This window comes from Epinephelus moara, chromosome 2, assembly GCF_006386435.1.
Source record: "Epinephelus moara isolate mb chromosome 2, YSFRI_EMoa_1.0, whole genome shotgun sequence".
NCBI classification, from domain to species: domain Eukaryota; kingdom Metazoa; phylum Chordata; class Actinopteri; order Perciformes; family Serranidae; genus Epinephelus; species Epinephelus moara.
Window position 1 is genome coordinate 43529418 of NC_065507.1, and position 23825 is coordinate 43553242.

The window sequence follows — 23825 nt, forward strand, 5'->3', positions numbered from 1 at the left end:
ACTATACTATTTGTGGAACTACCCATTCGCTTCGCTGAAAATCAGAAGATGATTCGTTAAATGCTTACTATGCCAAGTTGTTGCCACAAAAAAAAAAAAAAAAAAAAACACATTAAAAAAAAATACTAGAAATGTCCATCAAACCGGAAATCCGGCACCACGCCAGAGTACTTTAAGCCCTGTGTGTTATTATTCACCTTTTTATTCATACATAATATTTACATTATACCTTACTTTAAAACCATTTTTAATAACTAAAATTATAAAACACAACAAATGTCTTATCATCCAGCAAGGGAAATCACACCAGTTAGATTTTACACCTCAAAGGGTTAAGTAGTATCTTCAGATGTCATTAACCAGACAGTTTCTTGAAAGCCTTAAATTATCACAACAGCAACTGAAGTGAAGTCTGACATCCTAGAATGGTTTCTGTTGTAGGCATGTGCTGGGCTGCACTACCAGAACAATCCCATTTGCTGGAAAATTTGATAGCTCATGGACAACAACATCTGATCGGATAGAAATCTGTCGCTATCCCATGATTTTTTTATACCATCACAAACAATGAATAATAGGAAGGAAGATGTAGCTTGTGTGTTTACAGCATACACACCACTCTACTGACAACACTTTCTACATTTAACACAAATAGTTTTCTGTTTTGAAATAGTTAAACTTCCCTCCATTTCACCATTCTTCCATCACTGTTGTGGCCTTTTGTTAAGGCCCTGACACACCAAGCCAACAGTCGGCCATTGGTCAAAGCTGGGCCATTGGTGAGCGTCTGTGGCCCTCATCAGTGTGGTTGGCCCATGGTGGCACCAGTTGGCCTATTTTCCACGTATTCAGCATGTTGAATCAGCATTGACACAGCTGAGCCTGTTGGCAAATGAAATCACTCCGATTGTCTGTTAAGCTCAGCGCACAAAATGAGAAACGGAAGGGAGGGATGTTAACTGAAAGTTATAGATATAACCCCGGTGCTCTGATAAGCATGAGTGAGTGTCTCACTATGGGGAACGTCTCCTTCGTGACCTCATCAGAAGCTCAAATAACATTACGCCAGCCCTAATTGGCTCGCACTAGTGACCCATATGTCAGGAGGGGATGGGACCCTCCTATATATTGGGCTGATATCGCATCAGTTGTCATTCAAAACAAGCTAACCTCTTTCTCGCTTCCATAGCAAAGAGGGTGGTCTGGTGAGACACTCACTCATGCTAATCAGAGAACTGGAGTTATATCAATAACCTTAAGTTCTCTTTTATAGCATTCATTTTGTGTCTCACTATGGAAAAAATACTAATTCCCAGACATGTCTGTGAAGAAGACAACTGTCCCAAGTGGCAGTTCATAACAAAAGAGCCACGCTCTGAGAAGAGCCTACACTGAGGACCGAATGTGCCAGAGTTGGTGCCTTGACATCCAACCTATAGAATCTAGTGACCCTGAAGAGCGAGGCCCAGCATGCAGCCGCACACAGGTGTGGCTTTGCCCAAGATAAAAAAAAAAAAAAGGTCATCCTGTCTAAAACTGTGGGACCTGTCCAGATAAATTTGTAGTGCACAAACTGGAGACAGAGTATGCAAACGCTGGTGCTCCTTAGAAGAAAAGGGAAGGGGATAAAAAGTGGCCAGTTTTATTGTGGAGAATGACCCCATAACCTTCGGGATAAAGGCTGGGTTAGGCTGCATACTGACCTTAGTATTCACTGGGGAAAACCATAAACATGCCTGATGCACGGACAGTGTATGGATCTCACCCATGCCCTTAGCCAAGGCTAAGGCAAGCAATAAGGTCGTCTTCAAGGAAAGCATTTTCAACTCTGCTTGCTACAAGGGCTCAAAAGGGGAACAAGAGAGGGCACTTAGTACAGTGGGAAGATCCCATGTTGGAGCTAATGGCCTAGATATAGGCAACTTATGGCGTGCATCTTTCATGAATTGACACACTGAAGGGTGTTGACCAACCGTCTTTCCATCAAATATTCGCCACTCACTGCTTTGATCACTTATACTGTGCAATATTCAATATTTGCAATAACCCATACCCATACTGTATACAAAATCCTTATTTATTCTTTTTATAAATATGTATATATAGCGCCGCAGAACTGTACACCTTAACACCCCCCCCCCTTTTTTTTTTGCACTATTTATTACATTTTTATATCTTATTTTTATATTTTACATACATGTCTGCACTGGGTAGGATGTGCTTTTAATCTTATTGTACATGTGTATAGTGACAATAAAAGGCATTCTGATTCTGATTCTGAAACTGACATGGCAGGCTGAAATAGCTGCCAGGTATACCTCAATGGTTGAGAAAGCCCCACCCTTCTCAATAAGGTCCTGTAAAAATAACAGAATCACTGCCACGCACTGAGAGGGAATAGCCTGTGCCTCCGAGCACCAGCTCTCAAACACACACCGATGGGTTCTCAAGATGGCGGCTTGCAGAGAGGTCAGTTTTAGTCGAGCTGGTGTGCCACTACATCGATTTTACACATTATAACCTACAAACGCTGCATTTTGCAATCTCTTGCAAGTCCACCACTCTTAATGAGTATCAACAGCTACTTTTTGAGACAGTCAGACGACATACCGCAGAGAAGAAACGCAAAATCTAACAAACCAGAAGAGCTTAACCATCAAGCTAGCGGAGAAGCTAATGCAGAAGCTAGCGCAGAAGCTAATGCACTTGAACCAGCGCTCCGCGAGGCTGTCTCTGAAATTACAGCTAACATCTCAAAAGTCATCGATAAAAAGCTTGGGCCACTGACGCAGCTGTTACAAATGCAACGGGAAGAACTCAACAGCCACGAAAAGCGGATCTCTGAAGCGGAGACGAGAATTTCAACACTGGAGGACAGTGTTGATCCTGTCGCTAGCAAGCTGAGTAATTTGGAAAAGCAGGTGTGCGAAGGAGAAAAAACATACACATTGTCAGGCTCCCAGAGGATGTGGAGGGCAACGATCGGACACATTTTTTTGAGACCTGGCTGCCGAAAATCCTTGACATCGAGACGAAGACGGGCAGGATGAAGCTGGAGAGAGCACATGGCTCCATGGCTCCCAAACTGCTCCCCGCGGCGAAACCGCGACCTGTCCTGGTGAGATTCCACAACTTTCGGGAAAAACAGCGTGTGATGAACGCATCGAGAGAGATGGGGAAAAGGGATCTAACACTGAGACACGAGAACAACGCGATGATGATTTTTTACAGGATTTCTCTGCGGCTGTTCTTCGCAGGCGCAAACGATTTGACGATGTGAAGAAACGCCAGCTCTACCCAGCGTCACTCAGAGTCTCCTACCGCAGCTTGACCAAGACATTTCAAGACCTGGCTGAAGTGGAGCGATATGTGGACTCACTGAATGTGGCTGCTGTTGGTAATGTGCGAACCACGGACAGTCTAAAGTTTTCATGTTTTGGACTTGTGCAGTAGATTGTCATTTGCTTGCTCTGAATGGGAAACACGCCATGAATAACTGATAGTGTACAGACTGGTGGCCTTAAAGTTGTTATAGCGTTATTACTAACAGTTAGTTAAGTCATGGGCGTTACCTCTCGGCTTTTTAAACAGTTGGCCTAGTTTTCTTTGTCGTCAGAGGGCCCTTGCACTTTTCAAGTTTTCAGTGCCTTAGTTTGATGCCAATGTTAGGCAAGTTGCACCTTAAGTGTGCACCTTTTTGTTTTTTCCTTTTTTATTATTTGTTGTTTTTTTTTACTTGGCTCACTTTTTACTTGTATCATCGCACAATTTATAGATGGTAGGGTTGGGTCGGTATGAGAAAAAAAAAAACGGTCCGGTTTTTGTGAAAAACCGCATCAAGTCAGTAATACCGGATTTTCTCCACTTGGGGGCGTAACTGACTCATTTAAAATAAAAAAACGACCATAGGACAACAGAGTGACAGTAACATGTGCTGTATCACATTTGTTTCTTGTATTCCTTACAAATAAATTTGCAGGTTTAGCTTACTCAAACAGTGCAAACAAGGGTTGCCTTCTTTGCCTGGCTCAAAACCAAAGTGTTGCCATTTTGGCGCATTCTTTAATTTCTTCGAGACTAAATTGTCCGCCATTATCGACTCCCCGTCACTGTTAAACAAACTCCAGGCTACAGTAGAGATCCCCTAGCTCAGTCCCTGCTCCACCCCCACCCCCCTCTCTCGGGTGTACTATAAGCGGAGCGGACTCTGCGAGGACTGTCCGCAGTCATTCGGGCTTCCATAGTCGAGCGCACTTCCGCGCTGTAGTTTCCTGTAAAAATGTCCGTGAAAAATCCGCACGATGTGAAAAATACATGCCGAGCAGTCTTTTGTGTGACACTGGTGCGTGGAGCGGAGTCTGCGCGGTCGTAAAATCTGAGCTTTGCACGCACAGGGTGTAAGGTGCAGGGAATAATCTTGCGCGGTTCTTTAGTTTCAAAAATACTTTCATTTATTCATCATTAACAATATTAAAATCTTGGGGAAAGGGGAAGGAAAAAAAGGTTGTTTTTTTTTTGAGTCCCTGGCGCCTTCTCGCCGCATCCACAGCTGAGCCTTAATTACTGGGGGACACCCGGGAGTGACGTCACGCACCCAGGTGAAGGTGATTCCCTCGTTAAGATGCCAATAGACTCAACATACTCCGGCCCGATGAACTTGCATCCTCCAGTCAATGTTCATCCACTTCCAATGGGTAGAGTAGTTGAACAGGTCTCCTGAGAATAAGACGAGAAGGCAGTCTGACAGCACATGATCTAATTTTCCCGTCTCTTCCCATAAATGTTTCCTCAATCCGCCCCATTTTCCACATGTGTTTTGGTTGTTTATCTTCATGTAACAATACAACATCTCCCACTTTGAATGATGCAGATTGGTTCAAGTTACTCACGCAATGCGCAGAACGAAGCTCCATCAAATAATCCTTCCTCCAACGATTCCAGAAATGATTACTCAGCCTCTGACTATACTGCCATCTCCTGTTGAGCTGGGTGGCGTTCGTTTTATCCAAACTGGAGTCGCGAGCAGGGTAGGAAGGAAGAGTAGTGATCCTTTGTCCGGTCAGGATATGAGCTGGGGTGAGAGGTGAGGGTTCGCTGCTCTCTGTCTGAAGATAGGTTAAGGGACGAGAGTTTATCACAGCCTCAACTTCATAAATTAATGTCTGAAGCTCCTCATGTTCAAGGCAAGACCTCCCAAGCACCTTCCGGAGGCACGTCTTGACGGATCTCACCAAGCACTCCCACATACCGCCCCACCAGGCGGCCCGCTCCACAATATACCTCCAAGAGATCCTCTTCTCTGTGAACAATTCCTGCATTTCTTTACCCTTCATCAGAGTCCACAGATACTTTAAATCTTGTTCAGCTCTCTTAAAGGTTCTTACATTGTCAGAATAAATTACATTACAGATGCCACGTCTGGAAATAAATCTTCTGAAAGCAAGCAGGAAAGCATCAGTAGATAGATCTGTCACAAGTTCCAAATGTACAGCTCGTGTTACAGCACATGTAAATAAAGCTATATATACCTTCTTGTTGTCTGGTTTCACATACAATGGTCCAGCAAAGTCCACACCAGTTGTTTCAAAGGCTTGCGCTGTGGTGTTGATGCGTTCCCTTGGCAATGGCGCACTAACCTGCTGTCCAGCTTTAACTCGAGCTCGTTTACAGATCAAACAACATTTTACACATCTCTTCGTCATCTGTCTCGCTCGAAGAATCCAATAAGTTTCTCTGAGCTGACTGAGAGTAGCTTGTAAGCCCGGATGCATCACATCTCTATGGGTTCTTTGTATCAAAAGTTCAGAAAACTTGTCATTACCTGGCAAGATGCATGGGTGCTTCTGGGAGTAAGACCAGTTTGCCTCCTGTAATCTGCCTCCCACTCGCAGCAGTCCAAACTCATCCAAAAACGGCCTCAGTGTAATGATTTTTGATTGTCTATCCAAACTTGTACCTTATAACAAGTGATCCACCTCCTTTGGAAAGCTGTTGAGTCTGCTTGATCCAGTAATTCTCCGCTTGCTGTATCTCCTCCGTACACAGCTCTCCAGTGCGTCTCTCTCTGGTCCATGAGTTATAAACAAAACACTGTATCCAAGATGTTATTCTCAAAGATTTACTGAGTTCACTGTGCCTGCTCAAATCAAAAAGAGGTTGAACTGTACAGTCTAGTTCAGTCACAGTATTCTGAACGAGGTACTCATGAATGTCATCCTCTTCAATGATCATTTCAGTGGTGCTACTCACATCTTTCAGCCACTCCGGCCCGTGCCACCACAGATCGTCCTCCTTGAGATCCTGCGCACTCGTTCCTCTTGTTCCACGGTCCGCTGGGTTCTCCTTTCCAGCACAATGATTCCAGTTTCCAGGTACAGTCAAACTCTGAATTTCACTGACTCTGTTCGCCACAAATTGTTTCCACTGTTTAGAGCTGCTCTGAATCCAATGGAAAGTTATCATAGAATCAGTCCAAAAATGCACATCATTTTCTCCAACATTCAGGTTAGTCATAATGAATTTTCCAAGTCTGGCTCCAATTAGTGCTCCCATCAATTCCAATCTGGGGAGCGTCATTTTTTTTCAGTGGGGCAACCTTAGTTTTAGAAACGACTAAAGTTGTTGCGCATTGTCCATCTGATTTTACGCACCGCAAGTATGCTGCAGTGCAGTAAGCCCTTTCACTGGCATCTGTGAACACATGGATTTCACGTACCTCTGTTGAATGCGCATCCCACTCATCACCGTTCAGTTCAACATCATACTGTCGGTTGATGGCAATGTTGCTCAAATCTGGGATTTCTGAACACCATTTATGCCATCTCTCCGCCAGATCATCAGGAAGATCTTGGTCCCATGCAATTACTCTCTCCCACATCTCCTGGAAAAGACACTTGACACGAATGATAAATGGAGACAACAATCCAATGGGATCAAAGATGCGTGCAGCAGCCTGAAGCACACCTCGCTTTGTGTCCTTTCTGTCCTTGGTAATATTTCACTGACTCGTCGAATCTCCAGACTGCATCTGTCTCCAGGCTCCGTTCAGTTTCCATATGAATCCCCAGCGACTCCGTCTCCCAGAAGCTGCGCAGCTGGTCGTTCAGGTTTCATTCTTCTCCGACACTCAGATGCAAAACATCCACATCCACAGGTTCTGTGGTAACATTCATAACAGGGATGGACACAACACCTTGAATCAGCCATCCAAACTTACTTTCCACAGCCACGAGTCCATTGTTAAGTCTCTCCGTGTGTCCTGACACCACTTTCCAGTACTGATCTCCTCCAGTTAAGATTCCCAGACATTCCTTTTCCATGCCTCTCACCGGAGTGTCAGCGACCTGCAGACCCTTGTCTTCCAGAGACCGTCTTAATGTTTCATCTGCCATTTGTATTTTTGAAGAGCATATAGTTGGTGTTTCCAACAACTCCACATCCACAGCTTCATTCGTTTTTAAGTTTCTCAGAATTGCCTTGACCTTCTTTGCAATTACTCTTTTGTGAGTTACAGAGCCAAATGTGTGTAACTTTATAACTTCTGTTCCCACAATTGGCAGACCCAGAGCCCTGGAGATGTCTTCCCGAATGAAACTGCGTTGGCTCCCCCCATCTAATAAACATTTTGCTAATTGGCTTTGTCTGGGGGCATCTATCCACACTGTAGCAGTTTGTAATAATACAGTGTTGCCTTCAGAATTGCTCGGGGAAACTGACACTACGGTGTCTGTGGGTGTGGGTTCGTTAACGTTATCACCTCGTGCACATTTTGATTGTTGCATGCAAACAGTTTTATAATGTCTTGCCGCATGCGTCACATCCAATGCCTTGCGCCTTACAATTACGCGCAAGGTGTCTGGGCCCAAAACATATAAAACATCTGCCAAATCGTTTTAATTTATCTCTTCTGATATCGACAGTGAATTCTGTGCACTCGGAAGATTTATGATCACCCCTCCCACAAAATAAACAGTTACCGTTATCATTTGGACTCCATGTGTGGAAAGCTGCAGCCGAAGCCGTGGTGCCCGTGAATGGTCTTCTTATTTTGCGCTCCTTATCACGGCTTTCCTCAGGCTGATATCCTTCTCTTTTTTGTGTGAGATTTGCTGTTCTCTCTCTGCTTTCCACGTCTAGTTTCAGGAACCCCATCAAATCCTTTGCTTTGAGCACATTATCAGCTTCTTGTCGGGTGAACTCAAGGGCAATTTCCTCAGGAATCATTTTTAACAATATGGGGCATAAAAGACTTCCATAAGTGTCGGATACAACACCCATGGCATCAAGACTGCGCACTTGCACTTCACAGTCATCATACAATTTGCGCAAAGATGCTACATCAGTGGCCCTTTTTACTGGAGTCATGTTTAGTAACTTATTCATGTGTGCATTTATCACCAGGTCCTTGCGGCCAAATATTCTTTTCAGCATGTCAATTGCACTCATCATAATTATCATCAGATAATGCAAGGCCTGCTACTGCGCTCGCAGCGGTACCTGTTAAAAATGACTTCAAGTAACTAAATTTGTCTGTTTTACTCAAACCTTCATTACCATGTATGGCTGTTTGATATTGACCCCAAAACCCTTGCCACTCACTTATTTCCCCAGAAAATTTCGGCATGACTAGTTTGGGGAGTTTGACTGTATTGTTTCTTTGTCCATTGTTTCTTTGAGTGGAGGTACTTGCGCTTGACTCTCCATCCATGCACATTGCGTGTCTGATCCTAGTCTTCCGTGCGCTTATGCCATCCATATACTCAATTGCTGTGTTTATTTCTTCATCCAAATCATTTTCATCAATTGCTTCTTCAATGTCTCTGTCGTATTCAATTAAACTTTGTTCCTTACTGATCAACTGTTCCATGAATTCTTCCAGAACATAGAGGTCTGGTTCCTCCTTCGTTAGTTCCCCATCAATATTATTCAATAGCTGGGTCGTGGCAGATCTCACGGCTCCTCTTGTCCTTTTCGTTCGCACACCGCCTTCAGCCATGCTTCTCTTTTTCTTTGTCCCCGCAGCTTCAATCGAATTCCTAATCCAACACAATCTTGCTCATCCTCTGTTGGATTATATCCCGGGTTTCGGCACCAGTTTGTAAGGTGCAGGGAATAATCTTGCGCGGTTCTTTAGTTTCAAAAATACTTTCATTTATTCATCACATGCTAAACTGTCTGATCTCAATGTCAGGAATTCGTTTGTTGGAGGCGACTTTAATTGCCAAGTCCTACTATGGACAAATTCCCCTTGGGCAAACAGTCTCTCTCTCCTCAGACAAAGATGATTAATGCCCTTTGAGAAGACTTGGATTTTATAGATGTACGGAGAGCTCTACACCCTGCAGATTAAGAGTTTTCATTCTTCTAAAATTTATAAATGCTACTCAAGAATAGATTATTTCTTTTCCCCTAAAATATTGTTGCAATCAATGGTTAATAGCTCCATAGGCAATATAGTCATATCAGACCATGCCGCTGTATTCATCCAATTTAGCCTCAAGAACCCACACACTCAGACTAGATACTGGAGGTTCAATCATTTAATTTTGAAGGATCATACATTCATATCTTATTTCACAGAAGAATTTAAGTCTTTCATGTCTATTAACTTACCCTCTACGGCTGACCCATCATTGCTATGGGAAACCTCCAAAGCCTTCTCTAGAGGTCTCATCATATCCTACATATCCAGCAAAAGGCGCAAACAAGCTGAACAAAGACAGATTCTAGAATCCAAACTTAAACTTGCTGAGAAAGACTTTGTTAAGAAACCATCTCCAAAAAAGCTTAAAGAAATTTCAGCACTCCGCTCCGCACTAGACTTTATCTTAACAAAACATGCACAGGGCAAAATTAGATTTGCAAAACAAAAATTGTACGAACATGGTGATAAAGCAGGTAAATATTTGGTGTATTTAACAAAGAAAAAGGCTGATTTCCATACTATTTCCTCAATTACACACTGTCATGGTAATCAGGCATTTGATACTAAAACTATTAATGACACATTTCGGAATTTCAATGAAAATTTGTATAAATCAGAGTTACAAGCTGACACTCTGGAGGTAATGGACAATTTTTTCTCTTCACTTTATCTGCCCAGACTATCAGATGATCAGAAAACTACTCTCAATTCTCCTATATCCAAGGAGGAGGTATTACATGCTATTAAAGGGATGCAATCTGGGAAAGCTGCTGGACCTGACGGTCTCAGTAGTGAGTTCTACAAAGAGTTTCAAGACCTTTTAGTTGAGCCTCTGCTAAATATGTTTAATGATTCTTTTGAGAGGGGCGTTCCACATCCTTGAGGGAAGCTAACATCTCCTTAATTTTAGAGAAGGATAAACAGCCTGAGGATTGCCCTTCCTATAGGCCAATCTCACTATTAAACGTGGATCTGAAGCTCATCTCAAAGATACTTGCTACACGGCTGGAAGATTTACTCCCCTTGCTTATTAAAGACGACCAAACTGGCTTTATTAAAGGTCATAATTTGTGCAATAATATGCGTAGGTTAATGAACACAATTCAGTTTCTTTATCAGCGGGCACAAGATGGTTTGGTTATTACACTCGATGTGGAGAAGGCATTCGACCGCGCTGAATGGCATTATCTATTCCACACTCTATATAAATTTGGTTTAGGCGAGCGGTTTATTAAATGGATCAAGCTTCTATACAACAATCCTCTTGCTGCAGTGGTCACTAATGGTTTTCGATCTCTTAACTTTCATACTCGAAGGGGCACAAGGCAGGGTTGCCCTCTTTCACCTCTTTTGTTTGCACTAGCCATAGAGCCCTTGGCCAAGGCAGTTAGAACAAACCCTGACATACATGGTCTTACCATACTGGGCAAACAAAGTAAGATTACCCTTTACGCAGATTATGTTTTGATCGTTCTAACCAGGCCAGAGACATCTATTCCAACCCTTATCGAGGTCATCAACAAATTTGGTGTCTTTTCTGGATACAGAATAAATTTCAGTAAATCAGAAGCAAAGCCACTCAGCATCCTAAAGCAAAAACCTGAAATTACATCCCCCTTCCCCGTTAAATGGTCTCCTACAGGGTTTAAATATCTGGGAATATACTAGGGCTGTCAATCTTCCCCCAAAATCAGATTTTAATTTTTAATTTTTTTTTTATCTTAAAAATTGGAATAATATTCGTACCACCGCATTTTTATATTTTTTGTGTTATAATGACGTTATTTTAATACTTTGCATAACATGCAAAAGTGAGCGTCTCCGGCTTGTCAGCACAGACACAGCTGCGCTGACAAGCTGGAGACGTTTTGCTCCTCCTCACTTCAAGTCGCTGTTATTAACTTTTAACCTGCAAAGGCGGCAGTGCCGCAACATTGTAGGAATTTATGAAAGCCCTTGTGAACATTTCAATAGTTACACATTAAAACAATATTTATTTGCAATTACTCTATTGAACGACCCTGAAGCATGAGCAAACGGGCTGTGTCACTTCCGATCAAAGAGATGCGCCCTGTAACTGTCAGAACAGGGCTGACAGGGCACTCTCCGCTGAGAAGAGAGAGGGAGGGATTGTAGGTCTGTTTGTAAACGGGGCTTCTCTGACAGTCTCTTAATGCACGGCAGAGCGCCATTTTTTTTTTTTTCCCTCAAAATCGCCTTGATATCCAGCAAATCGCCTGGCAACCCTCCAATCGCCAATATGCATTTGATCGCTGATTGCCCCAGGCCTATTTGCGTCGTACCGGAAGTCAAATATTCGAACCTTAGTTTCCAAATTCGAATTATTTTTACAGTAATTCGAATTGTTTTCGAATAGCGAAGTTCGTTCTGACAGCCCTAGAATATACATAAGCCCTGCATTCGATCACATGTGTATAAATTAAATTTCCCTCCCCTGTTTGAACGCATTAAACTGGATATGGAGCGATGGAATGGTCTCCCAATCTCCTGGCTGGGTCGTGTTGCTTTGTTGAAAATGAACATCCTTCCCAGGTTATTATATCCAATTCGGATGATACCGGTTCTCTTTTCGCACAAAACTATCAATAATTTGAACAGCTGGTTTAGCTCCTTCATATGGGCCAAGAAGAGGCCACGCATCAAACTAGCTACATTAAGTCTGCCCCCCTTGGAGGGTGGTCTTGACCTTCCTGACATCCGGAAATATCAGCTTAGTGCTAATTTATGTTTTGTATCTGACTGGGTGCAAAAAGACCCCACATCTCTGTGGTTGGATGTTGAGAGCTCCATGTCCAAATTTCCCTTAACAAACCTATTATTTCTCAAAAAACTTAAATCTCTAAAAGCTGCCTGTAACAACCCCATTACAGTCAACACTGTTAAAGCATGGAGGGTTATAAGAAGATTGGATGGCAAATTGCAAACCACTTCTGTTCTAACCCCAATATGTGATAATCTTGACTTCTTGCCAGGTATAGCGGACAGTGGTTTCCGAATCTGGGCAACTAAAGGCATTTCTAAACTGCGTGACTTATATAATGGACCCACTTTTATGTCTTTCAGTCAGTTAACAGAGAAATACAAAATTTAACAACATGATTTTTTCTGTTACCTACAGATAAGGGATTATGTCAAGAGGGGCACCACATTATCTTCCAAAGTTATTCCTGTACAGAAAAATTGCTTTTCTGTTCACAAGCAGGCAATTCTTTAAGCTTGTTCCATAATATTCTCAGAGACTATGGTAACACTAGCACCCTCCATTTGAAACAAATTTGGGAAAAAGAACTCAGCGTAGAGGTTACAAACGACCAGTGGCATGATGCTTGGAAAGGTGCGAGGGCTTTAAGTGTCTGTAATGGAATAAAAGCCATACAACTCAAAATTCTACACAGAGTCCATATATCTCCCTCACAACGCCACAGGTTTGACCCTGATTTCTCTCCTACTTGTTCCAAGTGCAAAAAAGAGATTTAAAAAATACAGAGACTTTGGTTTATTATAGGGCAGGAGATTAATAACATTTTAGCAACTAATCTCAAAAATGACCCATTACACATGCTACTCAGGGTACCAAACAGCCGTATCTTTGATAAATATAAAAGGAATCTTTATAAGTTGTTAACTTTCAGTGCAAGAAAGTGCATACTTTTGAATTGGATAACAGACAAGGCCCCATCTAAAACACAGTGGCACAGGGTCATACTTGAATATGTCTCACTAGATTACATGACATACATGTTACACTCTAAAGATGATGTATTTCATAGAACGTGGGAGCCTTTCATGTCCTACATAGGATTGGATATCTCTGCTATTCTTACTAGAGGGTTTATGTAGGATAGAATTTGTATGAAGTCTGCTTGTCTTTTATTTTGCAATACCTGAGCATTTGTCATAAATTGATGTCTGTATTTGTGAGCCGAGGTTTTTTTTTTTTTTTTTGGTCTGTTTTGTTTTTTGTGTGTGCTTTTATTGTTTGTCTCTCCCCCTTGAGAGAGAGAGGGGGTGTCCTTGTTAATGCTGTGAATTGTTTTGTTCTGAAAAATCAATAAACATATCTATAAAAAAACCCACACACCACAATGTTCTAGTTGACAAAGCTCTGTCACACTGATTAGTGTCAATAACACTGTGAGGTAGTCCGACTGTATTCAGGTTGAACCACTCACGGGCCAAGCCCATAGTGCTAGTCTCTCTGGGTGGGGTGGAATATTTCCCCCTGCGCCGGAGACAGCAGATCCTTACGTAGTGGTAATGGTCATGGCAGGCTAGGGCTGGGCGGTATGACCTAAAATTTATATCACGGTATAAATCGAATCCCTTCACGGTAACGGTATATATCGCGGTATAAATTTAAGTGTAAAAGTTATAATAGAAGTGTTTCTGAATGGGTTTTGTAGTCCCTTAGCAAAGCTAAATTGATAAAAAAAAACAAAAAAACAACAAAAGCAAAGATATAATGTATTTTTTAGAGCATTTATTGTGCAGAATGCAGATCTCAAAACTCAAAATTAAAACCCAGTACTCTATGGTGCAAAATGTCCTCTGGGATTTATATCAAAAGGTAATTTCCTTCTTTTAGCAAAATCCTAAATGACTGAGTTGTGTTTTTTCCACCTGGACCTTTATGCTCTGCCATTTCTCCTCTAATCATTACGCTGTAACCTGTGACAGGCTGCTATGATACCACAACTATCACACATTCACATATGGAGTTTTTTGTGGAGCCCCTAGCATCACATAGGTTTACATTACCAAAGGTTTATGACAAACTCTCTTGCCGAAAATCAACTCCCGTGCGCGCACGGCGAGAGAGGAGAGGGAGAGACGCTGTGCTGCTGCCAGAGGAGACACTGAATGAGTTCCCTCTGAGCGGTAAGTCGCTAAAAGAGTCTGAGAAGTCCGGGGCTGTTCATAAGACATTAACTCACTCACTCACAAGTTCTCCAGCAACACATGTTGCACATGCTACGCTAAATCACGGACGTGAACCAGCTCCTCTTGCTCCGCTGTCTCTGTGCTCGCAGCCATTTTCACACTGAGGCAGGTGCGATGACGTCATCGACGATAGGACGGTAGAGCGCAAATCTCTACCGTGGGCCAAATTTATATCATTTCTACCGTCTACCGCATATACCGTGCAGCCCTATGGCAGGCCAGACAGGAGTTGAAAAATCTCCGCTAGCTAGTGCTTCCCTGGCCAGCGTGGGGCTACCAGGATTATAGACAGACCTCCTTCCCTCACTCTGGCCAGAGTTGAAGGAATGAGAGCTACTAACGGAAATGCATAAGGAAGGGTCTTTGGCCACTGGTGCGCCAGAGCATCCACCCCCAGTGGGGCTCTCTGATCACTCAGAGAGAGGAACCAAGGGCACTGAGCATTCTCCACCGTTGCATCAACGTCCACGGTAGCCTGACTGAACTGGACCACATCTGTTTCACCTCCTCAGGACATGCCTTGGGACAACCCCATGGACATGTCCGCTGTTCCCTGCAGCGTAGCTGCTTCACACAAGTGGGTCTCACCTGGACAAGCTAGCCGCGGGAAAGTCTGCGGCGAAGCAGTTCATGAGGGAAAGCAGTGCAGTGGATACACTCGTTGGTGGATGTTAAGGCAGCCTGAGCATGGGGTAAGCCCAGACACGCCACACACATGGGATGAGTGTTCCAGCTAGAAATTTTATTGCCACAGGGACAAAGCTTCACTGGGGGTGTTAGCTGTAGCCATGGTGAGCTAGCAAGCTTACTGATGCTGGCAGGACCGCAATTTAGCTTAACAGCTTGTACAGCTACTGGGTGAAAAGGAGGGAAAATATCGGTATTTTCTCCTCTAGCATTTTGGGGCGATAAGTAGTGCTACTTTCCTAGAGGTATTGCTACCCATTGTGAAGGTGTTGCTAGCGCTACCTTTTAAGAGGTATTGCTACCTCTTGGTGTTGCTAACACTACCCAAAGAGTTTAAGTCCAGAGGGAGTGAGACCAAAACAAACTTGTTATATAAAGTCAGATTTTCTTTAGCCACTAAGCTCTTAACCAGAAACACTTCCTGATGATTTGTGTTATTGTTCACTGGCACACAATAAATATGCTCTGTTCTTTCAACATTGGATTGTGTTGTTAATGTGCTAACTGGCTAACTAGCACCAAGGCGGTCTTCCTGTTCCCCTTTTTGAGTGACGATTACAGACAACTGTCTGCTCATATGGATGAGTATGTCCTCTCATGCAGACACAGAATATACGCGCTTGTTGGCCATCAGTTTGGTGTGTTCATGTGCAACTTTTTGGCTGAGACACAGCGTCAAGAGGTGACGTAGCAGGAGACTCTTGACGCCACAATTCTCCGACGTCGGTTTGGTGTGTCTGGGCCTTTAGTAGTGCATTTAGTGAAGGAGTGGGTTTGGTATCTGACCTCCATAGCTTCTTGTGAGAGCTGGGTGGTGTTAGTTAGAGGCACTAGCTGCACCAGGCCGGTGATGAGCTCTGCTGTGCTGCTCTGCATCTCTGGAGCTTGCTTCACTGGGTTCTAACAAACAAAAACAAGTTCAAGTTCAGAAAGTTGTTTGTCATTCCAGTTCCATACATTTGAAATGAATTAAGATTGATGCGAAAGAATAAGGATGCAAACATCTAAAGCGTATGGCTGTGTCAAAACCTGTGTGCAAGAACACTAGTAGATGTAGCGAAGGTGTTTATAAGCTGTTGAGTCATTGTGACATGGATGTTGTGGCGGACTCACATGCAACATGAGTTTGGGGTCAGCGTGGATGAGTTTGACCAGAGCAAGAAGGAGGCACTTATAGCTTCGAGTGTCCAGTTCTGTGGCTTTCTCTTTGAACTTAAGGCTGGTGGTCATCTTCCCTTTGAATGTCAGACTCTGTGGAGGGCAGCAGACTCTGGTGAGGTTTGGCACATGGCTTTCATTGGAACATCCAGAGAATGTGTTGGGCAGGTGTGGACTTTAGAGCTGGTTCAATGTGGTGTTTTTACACTCTGAATGAATGCAGCCAAATGAACCTCTGAGGAGAATCCAACTATGGTCAAATGTGTTCCCCGTCTCGGGTCATCTGATTGAGGTGCTAACTGAAGAAAATGGGACACCGATATACTCTATATTCTACATGTGCAGAATCAAACCAACACTCAGTGTATCTACAAACAAGTGTAGTACAGCATGTATATCAAAGCCAGTTAGATCTTTCTTCATCTGGGCCAAGGAAACTATTAAACACATCAGTGAGCCATGTTCCTTAAGTGCCAAAGGTGCATCTAGGGACGGACATTGCGAATCAGGCTATGAATGCTCTGGTGTATGGCACTGGTTTATGCTACATACTAGTCTCAATTCCATATACACTGTCCTGCTGCCCAAAATACTCACAACACCAAATATGGATTCATCCTCAGCTGAAAATAGCTGCCAACAAATGCACTATTTCCTCCTGTTAGAGTAACATTTGATAAAAAAAATCCAGTGACCAGCTGTGTTCGTAAAAATTACTAAGCCTTTTTAAAAATGAAACTATATATTTGTGGGCTTCTTTTAAAGATTTGCGTTTTCAATAGTAACCACTGGGCTCTTAGCTGAGAGCCAAAGGCAGGGCAGGAAAGTCAGAAAGTCTTTAGAGACTCACTAATGCATTGTTAGTTTGGGTTTGCACATGGGAAATTCTGCAACAAAAACATAGAATAGCAGCCTTGTCCTTTCAGTAGAAACAACCACATCATTTTCAGAACTGCATGCTTTTCACAAAGCTTAGGATTGGAGTCATTTGCGTATTATACGTATTTATAAACGACTTAAGTAATTAAAGGACAAAGCCAATCTACAACAACATGGATCTCATTTTTGCAAGTTCAGTCATCATTTGTCTCCTCATTACATAACTGGGAACTAGGGATGCACTGAGCTGATGCATTGATGACTTATCGCCCATCACCCAGGTGTGACCCATCAATGAATGAATACAATACAATAATGAATGCAGTTTATTCATCAATGTTAGTAGAAAGTTCAGTCTTTCACCATTTTTAGTTACCATCAGTTATAGTCAGCCATCCAGCTGAAGCGAGCTGTCGGCTATGTGTCACTCAAACACATTTCTTTTAATTATGAACATCTCTCTCATCTCTTTACACACCAACCTCTTGGCTCAACTTTGAACTACTTTTCTCAAGGTAGTTTTGTGCAGTGTGAGTGCACAATGAGGTATTACTAGTGAAATTTTAGGTGTGTTCGCTTTCAGTTTGACCTCTAAATAAAGTGTTAAAGATTATCTAAATCAGGCATGTTCACAGTCCAGCCCAGGGGCCAACTGTGGGCTGCAGGAACAAATATAAACAGCCCACGACTTATCTTTCAAAATAAACTACATGTGGTCCGCTTGGTTAATCAAGCAAGATCATTTTACATTTTTTCTGTTCACCTCACAATGGCAGGACTATCATACAGTTTGTAGACATGCACCAAGTAGGAACTACATGGGCGGACCTAATGAAATTTCATAAAATAACAGTGCACAACTTAACAAACTGTTGCCTTGCAGCAGACATTTCCTGCTAGGTAGCAGACATGGCCACGGCAAAAAAGCATTAAGTCGACTGCGAGGGCAGCCACCTTCAGGAGCTGTGAAATTAATACTTTTGAATACTTTGCACGGAAAGATGAAACAGTTGTGTTTGTCTCATTGGATGTTTTTTTTTTTTTTTTTTTTTTAATGACCCATATGATATGAGAAGCATCATATGGGTCATTAAGACGCCCCTAGGTTTTCACATTACCTAATGTGGCCCCCATTCAAAAAAAGTTTGGACACTCCTGATCTAAATAAACTTTTCCTTTGTTTCCAACCCGGCTGCTCGTGCTTGCTGTTGGACTTCACGGGAGGTTTCACTGGGTTCCCTGTTCACAACAATACTTTGGTAAGTTCAATGTTATCGTAACTGATGGTGGACAAAACAATAAAAATAAGACCCAAGTCATAGTAAACCCGAATCGGGTTTACCCAATTTTGAGTAAATCCAGAATTCATTTTTGATCCGTACAACACAGTAAAGTGATGTGAGATGTTACTGTCCTCTAACCGGTGTCATGCGTAGTGGAGCGTGGGTGCCGACGCCTTGGATCACCCGATTGAGGGTGTCTGAGAACATAAAGCGGAGCTCTCCAGAGTAGCAGTACACTGCATCAATCTTAGGCCACCAGTCCAGATGAGACTGAAAGTAGACAGCACAGGGTGAGACAAATGAAGTCACACATCAAACTGTTCTGTTAGGGATAATATGTGAAGAAGCTCTGCTGACTTACATTGGTGATAATTCTGTGCAACGAGTTTACCAGGACAAAGTGAAAGGTGGAGGGGGAGGAAGAGGCCAAACAGACCTTCAAGACAAAGAGGAAACACTCATGAGAATTAGCTAGCGTAACTGATATTAGGTACCTGCTAAGGTAAGGAAAATGTTTCAACAACTAATTATTATCACTTCTTTTAAGTCCACCTTAAAGTGCTGGTTGTTGTGAGGATTGATGCGGAAACAGGAGACGAAGCAGTCCATCATGAGCTCCACGTCAGTATTCTGGCTGCCCGTCCCCCTCCAGAAGGGCTTAGCTGGGTTGAAGAGCAGAGCCTGGTGGGACAGGGAGGGACACAGGTCACTTCAGGTTATTCAAAAGCAAACTTTCTTGTGAGATATACTCCAGACTAGTCACAATACACTAATAGAGAGGAATAACTGGTAGTTATTTATATATTCACCTCAAGTACTGGTGCCAAATACAACTATTATAAATAACTGGTAATTTATCAGATAAAGTGATGTAAAGTGGCAAGAAAAGCAATCAAGCTCATGCTTTAAGTCAAGTCTTCTCAGCCTAAGCTTAGAACACTTCTCAGAGTCCATCCAGCATCATGTAGCAGTATGAGCTAGGATGGAGAGGGGGGATGACACCTTATGTTTCTTTTCTTTTAAGCAAGACCTCCCAAAGGTCACAGAGGACGGCTTCGGATTTTCTACAGACTGAAAAAATTATGCATCAATAAAAGTACAAAAGAAAATATTATCTCAAAGCAGATATATTAAAATCAGCACGAGGGCTGGGCGATATGGACAAAAATTCATATCCCGATATTTTCTACTAAGTGGGCTACATGTTCAGTTGCAAGCTGATCCACAGCTAAAGTCCCCTGTTATTTTTGGAGCATGTGTTTTTCCACAGCAGGGCAGGTAAAAGAAGTTTACCTGTTGGAGGTGAGCTGTTTGCAGAGGTAAACTAAGAGCCTGTTGTCTGCAGCTCTTCATCAACATCTCACTGTGGCTGTTTCTGATTTTACTCTTCCTGCCATATTATTACACTTGTCTTAATTGAAGAAAAGCCGCTAATAAAATTCCGCTAATTCGGTAATAAACATATTTTAAAGGCGCTGTATGTAAGAATGTGGCCAAAACGGTTACTGCACTGAAATTCAAAATACTGCCGCGAGTCGTGTCTGCCCCCCCTCCCCTACAGATTCGAGGTTGCTGGACAGCGGCACGCTGGAGACTGATTTGTTTGCCCACGTGCAGCTGCCATGGCAGGGCTGCGTCGCGCGTCCTTGATCTTTGGTTTTCCAGCGGACCGTTCGAGCAAGTCCAGCTTCTCTGCTGCTAACGCTGCTGCAGGGATACAGTGGAGGAACCGGCTGCTAATGCTATGTACTGGGACACTGCTAATGCTGCTTGCCGTGCTGCTGTAGCTCAGTCGTAACTGTAAGTGATGCTGAGACTCTACTGACTATGTGACTGGTAGACGGTAGTGGGTGGCGCAACAGGCCAAAACACAATTTCAAAACATAAACATGATTTGCGGACCGTAAAATATTTTTTTAAATGCGAATATTCTGGCCGTACTATTGTTGTCGGTGAGATCAGTATGTTATATGAACATTATTCCTTAGTCTCTGTGACATATTAGGATGATTTTACGACTATTTGCTTAAGATTTCTTACATATAGCTCCTTTAATTCCTATAGAGTCTTAAAAATAAAAGTCCCCTATTATTTTGTTATGTAAAAACTTTATTGTGCGGCAGCAAAATAAGGAAATGTTGAGTTTTCAAGCAGCAACTTTACACAACTTCTAATACAGCTGATAGCGAACATGCAACAGTAAAATAAAGCAGATATCTAAAGTAAAAACAGGACACAGGAGAGAAACTAAACTCCAAACCACAGAGATTTAGTTAGAAGCTACAAAACGGCTTTGTCTCTGGTCTCCTGCAGACAGGTGAGTAGAGTCTCACATCACACACGGCTTATTTGAGGGGGAGAAACGGGGATGGTCGGGTGTTGACTGTGGTCAGGGCGAGATGTCACCGCTACCTGCATGAGGGCAGGCGGCTGGCCTGGCTTTTTGACCTAGTCCGGAGAAGGATTAGGTGCGCAGCTCTGCGTGGCACCTGGCGTCTAAACTGATAACAGTGCAGCATGGCTTGAAATGGACGTGGCTAAAAGTTACAGAGGAAAAGGCCCACAGTACTGTGCCTGTGCTACTGTGGTAACTTCATTCATCTCATAGACTGATTTAGTGTAGCTTGTGCAACATATAGACCGATGTCACACTGTAGAGTAATTAACAACCACCACCAAGAGAGAGCTCCAACAAGTTGATTTCAAAGCTGTAAAATGTCCTTTTCAGTATTTCTGTAGTCACAATACTTTAAAAAAGTCATCTAAGGGATCCTTATAAAAAGAACTTGCTGATGTTGTGTGCTTAGGTGAAGAAATTACTGTTGAAATGTTTTTTTTTTTTAATTTATAAACTCTCAAATATCAATACCTGATTGGCCTTGAAAATCCAGTGCTGGTCAAAGTACAGCTCTGACATGCTGTGTTTCTGCTCCCAGTTATGGATCGTGATGGGGACAAATAAAGCCATGACAGAGACAGACCTATTGCAGTTCTTACATGATGGCATTTATTTGAGCTGAGTGCAATCATTTTGCAGGATCCTTAGATTCTACAATCAAGGGCATTTTTAACCAATGTTATGAATGCCATAACATATAAAATGATAATTAGGTTTTCATCAGCTGCGTTGAGGCAAATAAACTGTCCACCTGAGCACAATGATAATAATACTACTACTACTACTAATAATAATAATAATAATAATAATAATAACTTTATTTGTATAGCACCTTTCAAAATGGAGTTACAAAGTGCTTAACAATTAAAACACAATAAAGACAATTAATACATAAAACAATAAAACATCAATTAATTTCAAAACAGTTACAATTAAAGCTGCAAGCAGCGATGAACGGGCCCTCGCACCTTCACGCAACTCGGGGGGGCTTGCAGGACACCTTCTGACGCATCAGTTCATTTCTGTCAAAGTTAGACACCCCATGCAGGAGCGACTTGGCATATCCTTGATACAGTGCTGTAATCACATATTTTACATTTTGTATCACTACCTCTTTACACTAGAGAGACTTGGAGAGCGCACTAATTATACATCATGTTTTTATACATCAAATATACACCACAGCATTTAACTTTCCGATAAATCAAAAGATAAGTGTTTGGTGAGACTGACTTCCTGTCGCCACTAGGTGGCACTATGAGTATCAGGAAACTCTGTAGGAGGAGTTTGTTAAAATACAAAGTTGTGGAAATCACAAAATCGCCACCAAAATGAAAAGTTTAAATCAAAATAGCCGACTTCCTGTTTGGAATAGACCATTGGTGACAAGAGACTTTTTTGTGCGTCAACATACATATGTACCAATTTTCATCTTCCTACTCCAAAAAAACCCTAAGGGGAGGGTCTTCAACAACTTCTTCTGCATGCATTAGAAGTGGAATGAAGTTGATGCGGTCAAGTTTGTGACATTAGTACATGTTAAATTAAAAACTGGTCACTTCCTGTTACCACCAGGGGGCGGTATGAGTAAGGTGGGATATTAACATATGGGGGCGTTCGGGGCGGAGCCATCATCATGTCCAGCAAGTCTGAAGCTGCTGAGATCAAGTAGGTGGGCGTGAGAGCCATTCGAAATTTGATGGCGAGAAAAGGAAAAGTCGCCAAAATTTGTCACGCCCTAGCGGCCACGCCCCTTGACATACAGAGAAGCTTTTAATAACTTTTGATCAGCATGTTCTCAGGATGATCTGTAGCCAATTTGAAGACGATTGGACGAAATCCCTAGGAGGAGTTCGTTCAAATTTAAGTTGTGGAAATCGCCGTAATGAAAAAATTCAAAACAAAATGGCCGACTTCCTGTCGGGATTTTACCATGACATCAAGAGACTTTTTTGTGTGTCTCGGTATGATACATGTGCGTACAAAATTTCGTTTACCTGCGACAAACTAACCCCAATGAGGAGGGGTTTTTGAAAATCTGTAGGGGGCGCTATTTCAGCATTTCAAGTCGACCATGTGCAACCGCCCAAAAATATTGAATTTCGGATCCAGCCGGATGAATGTGGAAAGTTAAAAGCATTTTGAAATTTGGGAAAGGGGCGAAATTGGAGCACGAAGTAGGGTAAAGAATAATAATAATAATTAAAGCTGCAATCAGCAATGAACGGGCCCTCGCACCTTCATGCAACTCGGGGGGGCTGGCAGGACATCTTCTGACGTGTCAATTCATTTCTGTCAAAGTTAGACATCGCATGCAGGAGTGACTTGGCATATCCCTGATACAGTGCTGGAATGACATATTTCACATTTTGTATCACTTCCTCTTTCCACTAGAGGGAGTTGGAGAGCGCAGTAATTATACATCATGTTTTTATACATCAACCACAGCATTTAACTTTCAGATAAATCGAAAGATAAGTGTTTGAGACCTACTTCCTGCCACCACTAGGTAGCACTATGAGTATCAGGTAATATGGTCATATCAATGTTTTCAGGGCAGGACTAATATGAATCATCTGAAGTTTGATGGAGATCAGAACATTTACAGCAAAAATATAGCAATTTCCTGTTTCATGGCGAGACCTCAAAATCAAACCCTCTGCAGCACGCATAGACACTAATGATATGTCATGTTTGTGAACATCAAATATAGACCACAGCATTGAAATTTCAGGTGAATCCAAAGATAAGTGTATGATAAGAAGTACTTCCTTTCGACACTAGGTGGCGATGTGATTATCAGGAAATATGGTAATGAAAATGTGTTCAGGGCGGGACTAATATGAATCATGTGAAGTTTGGTGGAGATTGGACCATTTATGCCAGAGCTACAGCAATTTCGTTTTTTCATGGCGAGACCTCAAGATTCAACGCTCAGCAGCGGGCGCACCATTCAACATTGGGCAAATCCTGTGATAACTTTTGGTCACAACGTAGTCACGCTTACATACACCAAGTTTGGAGGCAATCTGAT

The 23825-nt window shown here is 42.5% G+C and overlaps 1 protein-coding gene across 8 annotated transcripts in view; it reads right to left on the minus strand.

Moving 5' to 3' along the window:
* The window catches only part of nf1a (neurofibromin 1a), a 267335-nt gene that overhangs the window by 154453 nt on the left and 89057 nt on the right, over positions 1–23825 (minus strand). For all 8 annotated transcript variants that reach the window (XM_050055234.1, XM_050055267.1, XM_050055217.1 and 5 more), the window contains 5 exons: positions 18946–19074; positions 18755–18829; positions 18532–18663; positions 16187–16324; positions 15860–15973 (listed from right to left, as the gene is read on the minus strand). In XM_050055234.1, coding sequence (XP_049911191.1) covers positions 15860–15973; positions 16187–16324; positions 18532–18663; positions 18755–18829; positions 18946–19074 — 588 coding nt within the window. The remainder of the gene's footprint in view (positions 1–15859; positions 15974–16186; positions 16325–18531; positions 18664–18754; positions 18830–18945; positions 19075–23825) is intronic.